General features: G+C 36.2%; 1 protein-coding gene across 1 annotated transcript in view; it reads right to left on the bottom strand.

Moving 5' to 3' along the window:
- Nucleotides 1-1,800: 1,800 nt before the first annotated feature.
- Nucleotides 1,801-13,068, bottom strand: part of RPGR (retinitis pigmentosa GTPase regulator) — a 57,500-nt gene continuing 46,232 nt past the window's right edge. Inside the window, exons 17-19 of the mRNA XM_003799914.2 lie at nucleotides 12,209-12,266; nucleotides 10,295-10,386; nucleotides 1,801-2,022 (exon numbers count right to left, since the gene is read on the bottom strand). Coding sequence (XP_003799962.1) covers nucleotides 1,816-2,022; nucleotides 10,295-10,386; nucleotides 12,209-12,266 — 357 coding nt within the window. The 3' untranslated portion in view covers nucleotides 1,801-1,815. The remainder of the gene's footprint in view (nucleotides 2,023-10,294; nucleotides 10,387-12,208; nucleotides 12,267-13,068) is intronic.

Below are 13,068 nucleotides of genomic sequence, written 5' to 3' on the forward strand. Positions count from 1 at the left end.
CAGAGCCTCTTTGAAAGGGCTTGCCTGATTAGGTCAGGAATACCTTGGATTATCTCCTGTTTGATTAACTTAAAGTTAACTGATGAGGAATTTTATCTGCAAAATCTTTTACCTTTTCCATATGTGACTTAAGCAAGGAGTGATGTGCCATCATATTCACTGGTCTCACCCACACTGAAGGGGGATTATTCAGGGCAGGTGGGAAACTTGGGGACCCACCTTAGAATTTGGCCTAACTCAACTGGTGTCTTAGGTGAGACATTTGTGAGTTTAACTTCCATTTGGCTCCTATAGTTTATATTTTGATAAGTATTTTTACAATATTGACCTAGAACCATAGCTGCAATAGCCAAATTTTTTTTCAATGTTTTGTCCAGATTTAATGAAATTTTTTTCTTTTTTTTTTTTTTTTTCAGTTATTGTCTGGGGCCAGGTTTGAATCCACTGTCTTTGGTATATGGGGCTGGCGCCCTACTCCTTGAGCCACAGGTGCCGCCCTAAAGTTTTTTTTATTATATTTACATTTAATAAAATTAGAATTCTACTAATGTAATATTTGCACAGAAGACTATCTTGTAAGATTTCAAAATCACATCTACTCTGGACTAACATCTCTAAAAACCAGGTGTCCTCAAACTGTGGCCCGCCTAGGACATTTATCCAGCCCACTGGGTGTTTTTGCCACTGCTGCCTGCCCTGCTTAGCAGTTGTCCTGAGGCCCGCAGTCTGGCCCTCCAACAGTCTGAGGGACAGTGAACTGGCCCCCTGTTTAAAAAGTTTGAGGACTCCTGCTAAAAACCCTTGTGCTTAAAATGTAAAGATGGAGTTTATTTTTCTTTGTTCAAATGAGGCAGGGGTCACTGTGATTGAAGGATATTCAAGCTAGCATGGGGAAAATGAAGGTAGTTTGCTTCATAAATTAAACAGCACTTGTGAGTAAAGGAAAGCAATGTTTCCAATATAGTAGACTTAATGGTTTTATCCTTTGTATTCCCAGTGGCAGAGCAGGGTGTGATTAAATCAACCTTGGTTACATCTGTCAATGCTAGAAACAGGTGAAATGAGCAAGCCTGGCTATGTTCTAGTCTCCTATGGTAGTGATCTGTGGCATGGTCAAATAGTCCAGCTCAAACTACACAATCTGCGATGTTTCCATGCCAAATCACCTCCCTAAAGAAAAGAAGTGGGAAGCAATGAAACTTCAGTACTCAGTTTCTCCACAAAGATATATGGTTTATACAGCTTCTTTACTCAGGGATAAATGCATTTTGCATTCTTTGGTATTTTAAAAGTAGATTTTTCTCCTCATTTTGTCAATCAACAACTCTAAGTACCTCAAAATTTTATTCAAACTCATCCATTATAATAGTGGAACCAACTAGATATAGTTTATTTAAAATATATTCATTATAAACCATTTGACTCAGTTTTTAATAATTGCAAATACCTTAAAAACTGTAACAGTGTCTGAGATTGCAAATATTGTGTTATGAAATTATAAAGAAGTAAAACTAGTGAAAACTATGAAATATGTTAATTAAATTTTCACATACAAAAAATATATTTTTTTACTGCAACACTGAACAGTTAAGGCCACAACACTTGAATAAGAGTTTAAGATACACGTATTTTGAAACTGTTTGTTATAAATGTTAACATAAATAAATATCAAAACTGGTCATACTGTTCAAATCAAATAAAACATATTAACTTGTATCTTTAAAAGACTTATCAGAAACTTTGCTTTAGAAGTCATAACATTTTTCAAGTATAAAGAATAATATACTTGGTGACCATGAAAACATAAATATGCACTTATAGTACTGTACAAGATTTTGATCTTTTCTCTAGACTCGCAGGTGAAGAAGTCTGCTGATTTTGACCGTTGTGATTCTGGTTAGCATCTTTTTTATTGTTTTCCAAAGCTTTTTGATCTCCTATTGGTTTTGTCTCTGGAAGTGGCTCATTAATATTGTGCATACTTTTCAGACTTGCCCTTGACAGCCTTTTGAACACGAAAACCTAGAAAATATAAACATAACAAAATTCATTTCAATAAATCAAACATTCACTTAATAGTATTTAGGGGGTTATCATTTTTAACAAATACAAACATAATTTAATCATGTCTTTATGAGGCACTATATGCATATCCACCAGGCTTTTTCCTTTTACCAAAATACAGTCATAATTCCATGTTAAAACAAGACCATTCAGGGTCTAACTTTCAATACCATAAACATCCTGGTAATATGTTATCTTTTTCTTCAAAGAACAAATTTAGTTTTTCACTTCATGGAGTTATGAGAAAAGAAGATGAGAACTAGAATAATACTTATTATAACTTTTAAATGTAACCAGGACGGCTCATTTTCAGGGCATGTGTGTGATTTTCAGTATCTCAGTAGATATAGTGAATTTCTATTGTAATATTCTGGAGGAAGAGGTTATACCTCCCTATTCCTATAGATCAAAACTTTTGATAAAATGTTAGTGCTGCCAAATGATGGCTGTGTGAACTCTGTAGGCAGTCAGATACACAGGGCTGCTTCTCAGGGGAAGCCAGGGCTGTAGATCTACAGAATAGAGATAATAGCTAGGGAGATCAGAGAGCCCCAATAACTCAGGGATTCTGGGCAGGTGGAAAAGAGAATATAAGAGACTGAGGAAAAGCAAAGTATGAGAGGCAGGCAGAGGAAAAGCCAGAACTGAGGAACACAGTTTGTAGGTACAAAATCAGCAAAATTATGCAACCAGAAGTCAAGGGGCAAAAATATATCAAGGGAGGGGAACAGCAAGATGACTGACTAGAGACAGCTTTCACCAGAGGCTCTGGTCCAGAAAGAGAAAAATTGGACTAAAATGAATCTGGAGTGTTAAAGTTGAAGAGTCACATGCAAGGAGAAGAAATCAAGGTGCTCAGCATCCCCATAGAGACAAATAAAGACGTGAAAGAGGAAGAGAGAGAGAAGGGACTGAAGAAGCCCAATAAGGAATAAAAGTGGTTGGAGGGCCCTTCCCCTCGGCTCTCTGTGCAGAGCAGTGAACATGGGATTTCTTACCCCATGGAAGAAAGCCACGAAACCCAAGTTCTCCTGCACCTAGGAATTTCCATCCCCTGGATCCCCATCTTGCCTGACAGAAAAGTGAATACACTTTGTCTCTACTACCTTGTGCCCACAACCCATCTCCCCTTCTCTTTGCTTCCTCAACAGATTGTCTCCTGCAGAGGCCAGCCTCCCAGAACTCTGGTAATTGGAGTGCTAGTCCAATGGGCCCAGGCAGTCTGGAGAGTCTGTCCCATACTCAGGCACCAGAAAGACGAAGGAACTCTGACTGGACCCACAGGGGAACCATGAATCACAGAGGCAACTTTCTCCCTGACCACAACTGGCTGGATCCTTAACTGGCCATAGGGAAAGGGAGGCAGGTCCTGCCCTCCTAACATGTTTGGCAAGGTCTCAAAGATTCCTCTCTATTGTGTAGTCCTATGAACCCAGTGTGCTCCTCGGTACTGTGAGAGGAAATTGTGGCGTGGCTGCACTAACTTTGATGAGGAGGGGTCCCTCCTAAGTGTCCCTTCTGCTAGGAGGGACCTTTTCTCTGCCCTCTGGAGTGGATCTGTTTGGGGTCTATACCTGGCAGGCCTTTCTTGGTGGTTTAGTTCGGCTCATCCCTTGCCAACTTGGAGAGAGAAAGGCCTAGCCTCAGGCGAACCTGTCCTAGGAAGGTCCAGGAAGAAGACAGCAGGCTGCGGTCCCTTCCCCCAGCTGCCCTTGAGGATCACACTATATCCAGGCAGCTGGGGCTAAGACTCCAGGCAAACTCCCCTCACCCCACACTTTTAATTTGTTTGCATGAGGGGTATTCTTGCTGCAGCAGGGAAGAAAATTGGGTGGAAGCAATTGGGTGACCTAAGGATTCCCCACCCCCAGTCATGAGGGCAGGGGAGCTGCATTAGTTTGATCTTTCACAGCAGGAGCTTCAGAAAACTCCAAGGCTCCTTTAAACTGGGTTGAGGACAGGCTGATACTAGGACAGAAGCAGATCAGCTTGCTAACTGAGAGACACCCCCAGCCAAGGAGCACCTGATAGCCTGATCCAAAGTGCTACCCCATTCAACTTGAAGAAAGCAAGACTGGCCCTCAGAGAATCTCATGCCACAGCCCTGAAAGGGAGTTTTGAAAGGCTGTTTGTGGGAAGGGCCACACATATATACTCTAACTCATTTCAGTAGTCAGAAGTGAAGGGGTGGTAAGATCCATATCCCAGGGCATCCAGAACTAATTTCAGCCCACCAGTTTTAGTTTTAGTCGCCAAAAAGGTCTCTAGGGTGTTCCCTAACTGTCCCCAATTAGATTATCTCTTAATAACTATTCAGGACAACCTAATATTTTAGCTAAAAAAGGATAATTAATATAAAAAATAAACTGAAAATATACATGGGGGGGAGGAACCAGGAGAAGAATCCTGGCAACATGAAAAAATCAGAGCAGATCAACTCTCCCAAAACACTACAAGGGAGATACAGCAGAAAATATCCACGGAGAAACTGTTGAAAAGTCAGAAACAGAATTCAGAATATGGATGTAAATAAAATGGAATTGAGGAGAAGATGGAAAAATAAATCTAAAAGGTAGTCCAAAAATTGTCTCAAGAAATTAGTGAAATTAAAGACAAAGTCACCAAGGATCTTAACATAATTAGGAAAGATATAGCAGGGCTTAAGGAATTCAAAGAGGCATTCAAGGAGCTTCAAAACATGGTAGAGAGCCTTAGTAATAGAGCAGAACATGGAGAAAAAAGATTTATAGGAATTGAAGACAAGATTTTTGAACTAAATCAAAGAGGGGGGGGGAAGAGAACAAAATCAGAATATTCCCTGAAAGAATTATGGGATTACGCCAAAAGATCAAACATTAAAATGACAGAGATTCCTGGAGGAGAAAAGGATGGTCCTAAAAGTACTGAAGCTCTATTTCAAGCATCATAGTGAAGCATTTCCCAAGCATTGTGAGAGACACAGAAATTCAGATAATAGATAAGTTTTAGAAACCCAGCACTACTCCATTCAAACAAAGCATCTCCTAGACATATTGTAATTAACTTTGCCAAAGTCAAAATGAAACAGAAAGTTCTGTAAGCTGTCAGGTGTAAGAAAAGTCTTACCTACAAAGGGAAAAATATCAGAACAACAGGATACTTTTCAGGTGAAACTTTTCAAGCCAGAAGAGGATGGTCATCAGCCTTTAACCCTCTTAAACAAAACATTTTTCAGCCCAGGATTTTGTACCCTGCTAAACTAAGTTTCATATGCAATGGAAAAATCAAATATTTTACTGACATATAAACACTGAAGAAATTTGCCACAACTAGACTAGCTCAACAGGAAGTACTCAGACCTATTCTTCATACTGATCAACATGATGGTCCATCACCAAAGTAAACATACCCAGAAATTAAAGAATAAGCCTAACTTCCACAGGGAACAAGGAATAAAACTAAGCAACAGATCTCTGCAAAACAAGATGAACAAAACTCCACCATACCTTATCAATTCTCTCAATAAATGTGAACAGCTTGAATTCTCCACTACGAATGCACAAGCTGGATGAGTAGATTAAAAAAACCCTCAAATCTAGTATTTGCTGTCTTTAAGAAACCTATCTAACCTCTAAAGATAAAACAAAACTTGAGGTAAAGGGATGAAAAACAGTATTCCAGGCAAATGGGGGTCAGAAAAAAGCAAGGGCTACAATCTTATTTGCAGATACAATTGCATTTAAACCAACAACAACAGAAAAAGGAAAGACAATGATGGACACTATGTACTAAGCAAGAGAAGTATACAACATGTTATATATGTACCCAACCTAAACATGCCTAGATACATAAAATGAACCCTAAATGATCTGAACAACATATCTTCCAACTCCTTAATACCCAGAGATTTCAACACTCCTCTGACAGAACTGGACAAATCCTCCAAGCAGGAACTAAACAAAGAAGCAACAGATTTAAACATGATCCTAGAACAAATGGGCTTAACAGACGTACATGGAACATTTCATCCTACTAAAACTGAATACACATTATTCTTATCAGCCCATTAATCATCCTCCAAAATTGATAATTGTAGGGCATGAATCAAATCTCAACAAATTTAATAGATTAGAAATCATACCGTGTATCTTCTTAGACCAGCACAGAAGAAGTTATGAAAACTATACAACCTTATGCTGAATGACAGCTGGATTAAGGATCAGATAAAGAAGGAAATCATTAGATTTCTTGAAAAAAACAATAATGGAGCCACATGGTATCAAAACCTGTGTGATACTGCAAAGGCAGTCTTAAGAAGAAAATTTATAGCATTAGAAGCCTTCATCATGAAAACACAAAGAGTGAGTCAACAACCTAATGGACCACCTCAAGCAAATGGAAAAGGAAGAACAATCTAACCATAAACCTAGCAGAAGGAAAAGTAACCAAAATCATAGCAGAATTAAATGAAATATAAAACACAAGAATCATTCAGAAGTCAGTGAAACAAAGTTGGTTCTTTGAAAAGATTAATATAATCTTACAAAAATGGATATGAATAAATGTTAATGTGTTTGAGATTTAAAAAAAAAGATTAATATAATCAATAAACCCTTGGCCAGACTAGTCAGAAACATAAAAGTAAGATCTAGTAACCTAAATCAGAAATAAAAAAGGGGAAATAAAAACAGCACAGATGAACAGCTAATAAACATATAAAAAATGCTCATCATCCCTAATCATCAGAGACATGCAAATTAAAACCACTCTGAGGTATCACCTAACCCCAGTAAGAACAGACTGCATCACAAAATTCAGAAACTACAGATGCTGGCGTGGATGTGGAGAGAAGGGATCACTTTGGCACTGCTGGTAGGATTGCAAACTAATACAATCTCTATGGAAAGAAGTATGGAGAATTCTAAAAGAACTAAAAGTCAACCTTCCATTTGATTCCACAACCCTATTACTAGGTATATACCCAGAAGAAAAAAAAAATCATTTTACCACAAGGACACTTTCACTAGAATGTTTACTTCAGCTCAATTCATAATCACTAAGATGTGCAAGTAACCCAAGTGCCCATTAACTCATGAATGGATTAACAAATTGTGGTTTATGTATACCATAGAGTACTACTCAGCCATAAGAAAAGATGGTTACTTTATGTCTTTTGTGTTTACCTGGATCCAGCTGAAATACATTCTCCTTAGTAAAGTATCTCAAGAATGAAAAACAGTATCCGATGTACTCAGAACTAACATGAAACCAATAATATAAACTACAACATACCCACAGGAAAGAAAAATTAAAGTGTATTCTACTGATGGGGAGGGGAGAGAAGAAAAGGTGGAAAGGGAGGAGGGTAGGTGATTGGTGGGTTTTCACCTTACATACACAATGTGAGGGTATTCAGCAACTCCCCAACCCTCAACCCTCTATCCCCCTACAACCTGGTTAATGGTTCAACTACAACTTGAACTTTACCTTACAAATGAAAACAACATAAACCTAAATATTTGTACCTTCATATTAATCTGAAAAAAAAAAAAAAAACTCCTCACACACACACAAAGAAGGGAGTGGACAATAGGACCATATGCAGAAGAGATCAAGTAAGATGATGGCAGAAGTTTCATTTGATTTAGGCCCTTTGAAAATTTGGCCTGAGAGAAAATAGGATTCTTAAACAGTGACAATACACATAGTAATTTTGACAAAATGCCCAAACCAAAAAACAGGAAACAAAACCCAGGTGAAGACATGACTCTTTCAGAAATCAAACATTGCTAATGGTATCACTCACCTTTAGCTTTATAGAATGAAGGAATGAGGGTAAAAAGCTGTACTCAAAAAATCAGAGTTTGGAAAATTGGTCAATGCATTAAAATGGAAGAACTCCTTTTAAGGCTATGATGAAGGAATATTCAATTTGAAAAAGTCTACCACTAAAAAGTACCAAGAAATGCTGAATAAGTATAAAAATATAATTTTATAAAGTACAGGCAATCTCAAAAGAAAATTAAGGGAAATCCTAATGGATGTGCCAAAAAAATGAAGGAGTAGGAAGCCTCATAGGTGAGTACTGAAATATTTGTTAATCTCATAACTTGGACCTTTACATTTTAACAGATTTGATCTCATAATGTGAGAAACTGAGACCCCCTACATAATGTCAGGATCCCCTCAGTACTATATTTTTAATATAAGTGCAGTTATAAACATTGAGAGAGAAAATAATGCGCCTCTCTTAGCCTGGTGTTTGAATGAAGAAGAAAAATGTTTTGCTAACATGAGTTTTGAGTTCATGTTTATTATACCAGTGGAGGTGGGCAATTCTTAACTCAGAAATTAAACTTGTCCTTTAGTCACTTTAGAGCTCACAGAGGCTAACACAAATTCTTTAATCTAGGCCTTAAAGTATTTCCACAAAAAAATCTCAGTTGAACATGAATTCATATCCAAATTTCAAAACACATATGGAAACAAATCACCATTAGCAAGTTAGCCAATGTAACACATAAATTTAGACTTCTAAGGATGTCTGACATTGGAATAACTAAACGTAAAATGTAAAATTAGTAAGTTTAAGTTATTGAAAGGACTGGAATAAAAACCATAAACACAAAACAAGATGCTTTTTTTTAAAGACCAGACTGTTTTAAAAAAAGAACAAAAATAGAACTTTACTTAAATATAGAAAATATCATCAATGAAGTAAAACTCAACAGGTACATTAAACAGCAGACTTGTCTCAGCTCAAGAGAAACTAGAACATTGATGAAAAGCCCTGAAATCACTCATAATATCACCTAGCTATGAAAATTATGAAAGTGATATTAAAAGGCATGAACGAAAGAATAAAAAGTTATATAAAAGAGTGTAAAAGGGAAGAATTATTCAAATATATAATGATGGAAAATATTTAAAAGTATGATGAATGACATAAATTCTCAGATTTAAGAGTCATAATAAATTCCAAGAAAGTTAAAATAAAAAAAGTTCAGACCTAAGCATCTCATAGTGAACTGAAACCCGTCACAAACAATCTAAAAGCAGCCAGAGGCTAAGCGCCTGTAGCTCAGTAGCTAGGACACCAGCCACATACACAGGGGCTGGCAGGATCGAACCCAGCCTGGGACTGCTAAACAATAATAATAACTACAAAAAAAAAATAGCCAAGTGCCTGTAGTCTCAGCTACTTGGGAGGCTGAGGCAAGAGAATTGCTTAAACCCAATGAGGTTGCTGTGAGCTGTGACCCTATAGCACTCTATTGAGGATGACACAGGGAGACATTGTCTCAATAAATACATAAATAAATAAATAAATAAATAGAGAAAAATGACAGGTTGTAAGTTATCAGAATTTATACTAAAGCAAAATTCTAAACAGCAATAATAAGAGCAGATACTAACAAAACATAACTGTCAACCATCCATGCTGCCGTTCAAGAACTATAATAAAATATACTTTCAAGTGAACAGAAACTGAAAGTGTTAAATATCAACAAACATTTTACAGGACCTTCTAGCAGGGGTATCCAACTTTTTTTTTCTCTGCTGTACACTGGAAGAAGAGTTGCCTTGGGCCACACTTTAAATACACAAGCACTAACAAAAACTGATTAGCAAAAAATAGGTTTGTGTGTACTTTTTGTGATACTCAACACCACAGATAAGCAAAAACAATCCTCACAAAATCAGCAAGCAGGCCATGGGGCACAGGTTGAAGAATTCAGGAAGAAGAATAAGGATTCCAGAAAGGATGCCTGAGATGTAAAAAGGAATGATGAATAAAGGAACTGGTATAAAAATAACATAAGATTTTGTGAAGTTGAAAAACTTAAAATACTCACTATAACAACTTGTAAATGTAAAGGAAGGAGTAATCAGTGAGAAAACTTGGAAGATCCTGGCATTATTAGGGAAACAGTAGGAAAACTGATTAGCTTTGAATTTTAGGTATGCATGTTAAAAATTTCAAAGACAAAAATCCAGCTGTATGGGCCATTTACAAGAGATACACCAAGAACACAAATAAAAGATGAAAAAAAGATCTACCATGCCAATGCTAACTAAAGGAAAGCTAGTATATTAAAAATGTGAAGTATCTCCTGAAATTCTGCTTATGTTTATGGGCCATAAAAATCATATGAAGAGAGTTAAATTATGTGGCTTGTCATATGAAAAGTAGAAAGAGCAATTCAATACTTGGGTCTTAGTACTAAAACAGAAAATTCATTTCACTTACATTCTTTGATTTTTTCATGTCTTTACTTGGTGTTGATTCATTACCTCCCAGGATTTCTGAAGAACTGCTCTTTGCACCATCATGCATGTTTCCTATAATTGGATCATTTAGAAATATTGGTTCTAACTAATGAGAAAAAGACAAGACCTATGCTTTCAGTGAAACTACCAACCCTGAGTTGTGAAGAAATATGAAAAGGTTTCACCACTGGAGTAGTGGACAATGTCTACACTGCACATTTATTTAAAAAATTAAGGTAAAAATCACAGAAGGACCTGACCAGTCCTGCAAATGTTTAGATGACCAGTATGCACATATAGCTAGAAAGGTGCTTGTAAATGTTAGAGAAGACTTCTGTAAAATATATTTTTTTACTACCTATTTCTAATTAAACTCTTTGTACTCAAATGGACATGTTATTTTTTGGAGCTTCAAGTTAATCCACATGTTATATAGTTGATATTATCTTTAAACTATATTTATGAAGCATATACATGCTTTTACTTTTACATAATTGATTATTCAAAGCCTATATTTATTTAATTTCTTTTTAAAACTTTTCAGGTGTATTCAACCTCTGGCCCATGGGCCACATGCAGATTATTTAAGGCCTATTTTGCTTATCTGTGGCATTGGATTTCACAAAAAGTATGCACGGACCTTTTTTGTGCTCATCAGCTCTCATTAGTGTTTGTGTATTTAATGTGTGGCCCAAGACAACTCTTCTTCCAATGTGCAACAGAGAAAAAACAAAGTTGGATAGCCCTTTAAATTTAGGCTATATACTTAGAGGTATATTCAAAATTTAAATACTTAACACATTCCTTAACATTTTGCCTAAAACATCCAAAATTAATCTATTAGAAGGAAAAAAAAAAGATTAAGAAAACTATTCCTTCTTCAGCTTAAGTTTAGATCAGATATCCAGTATTATGGACAATTTCTTTTAATTTCAGGTTAATATGCGGGTACATACAGTAGACTACATTTGTGCTTATAAGGTAAAGTCCAGTCCAAGTTGTAGTTGAGTCCTTCACCCATAAACAGTTATTTTTAACGGAAATACAGTGAATAGCATACTATAGTGTGATGGTGTGGAAACATACTGTGGGAGTTGTACAGCAAAAACAGATGATTTGTATCTAGAAAATGTAGTTCTCATGGGCAATCATAGTACCTCTATTCCAAGGCACCTATTCTCTCACACTAACAGCTATGCTTGGGAAAAGATTTTTCTTTAATGTCTGTGGCAAGATCACAGATGGCAATCTGGGCTCTGAGGGAGATCACTGGATGGCTACTGTGTCTCTAGGCCAGTCCAGTTATCCTAACTTAGGCAATGGGATAGGGCATCGCTCAGCAGAGATATAAACTAGGATCTGGGGCAAAAACCTAAGTTAATATTGGTTGAGTATGTGAAAAAAAGTTGTAAAACAATTGTCCTAAATCCTTTAACACTGATACATGAGTAACTGTGAGTAATGTGAATATGGTTTATCTTATAAGGGTACAAGTGAATCTTTCTAAAAGCAGAGTATGAATATCTTAACTCAATAACTAAGAAAATGACACAAAGGTTATGTTAACCAGTTTGATGAGAGTATTTCAAAATGTATGTGAAAACAGCACACTGTACCCCATGATTGCATTAATGTACACAGTTATGCTATAAGAAATAATAAAGGAAATTTGAATGGGAAAAAAGAGACGCTGTGATTATAAATAAGAACAAATAAGCCTGTGTCACAGAGTTCACAGCTTGTTATGAGGTCATGTCACAATAAAAAGTATAAGACAGGATATATCTGTATAAACTTAAAATTGCCCAATTACTGCACATACCTGCCAGGTATATGTATGTTATTTATCTGGCCTTCTAAAAAAATATGCTTTTGAAGTCAAATGTGCTCATACCTTTTGGATTTTCATTGTAGTCACGAATGGGCCGATCCAAGGGGATGGCTTTTTCTTCCTATAAACGATAAAAAAGCAATATAACAAAATATATTTGTGCTGTGCCAGAAAACTTGGTCTTGATTTTTAAGCAGAGTTCCAGAGTCTGCCTCTAGTTAATGACATAAACATGTGACAATTACTTCATTTTACTGGGCTCCTACAAAATAAGGGGCCTTACATGCTGACTGATTGCAAATGTCTTCCTAGCTTAAAAATTGTGTGATAAAAAAAAAATCCATGATTCAAGAATTCTCCTCAAAGAAGATTCAGGATCACTAATTGGTTTATGACAAACTACAACATTTTATGGTGTTTAATAAGTTCTATGTTAAAGAATTTGTAGGGCCACCCTAATTTGAACTCATAAGCGCTCCCTATAAAATAGTAACTGCTAAAACATTGTTCTCAGTGAGAGAAAGGAATCTTAGAAAAGGAGGAACTAAAGAAGAGAGCTCTATGGAATAATACCATTTTGAACATTACAAATACAAGTACACAAAACAATACAGGTTTTAAAAGTACATATTCAAATAAAAGGACAAATGTTTCAGTGGTTGTCTAAGTTAGGGAAAAGAGGAATGGGAATGAGGCTAAAAGGAAATAAATTTAAATAAGAGGGAAGTCTTAAAGAGACCAATAAGAATGTTTCATTAACTAGAAGGTATGAGTAACTCAGTATTCTATATGACAGGTACAGAAAATGAAAATAATCAACATAAAATCATTCAGTTTGTGTTTTGGAACTCTAAAACTCTAAAGTTAATCCAGAGTAGGGTTAGAAAATTAATAACTTCAAACTTATCAACTATCTCCTAGCA

This window comes from Otolemur garnettii, unplaced genomic scaffold, assembly GCF_000181295.1.
Source record: "Otolemur garnettii isolate 467f Iridium unplaced genomic scaffold, OtoGar3 scaffold00158, whole genome shotgun sequence".
Taxonomy (NCBI): domain Eukaryota; kingdom Metazoa; phylum Chordata; class Mammalia; order Primates; family Galagidae; genus Otolemur; species Otolemur garnettii.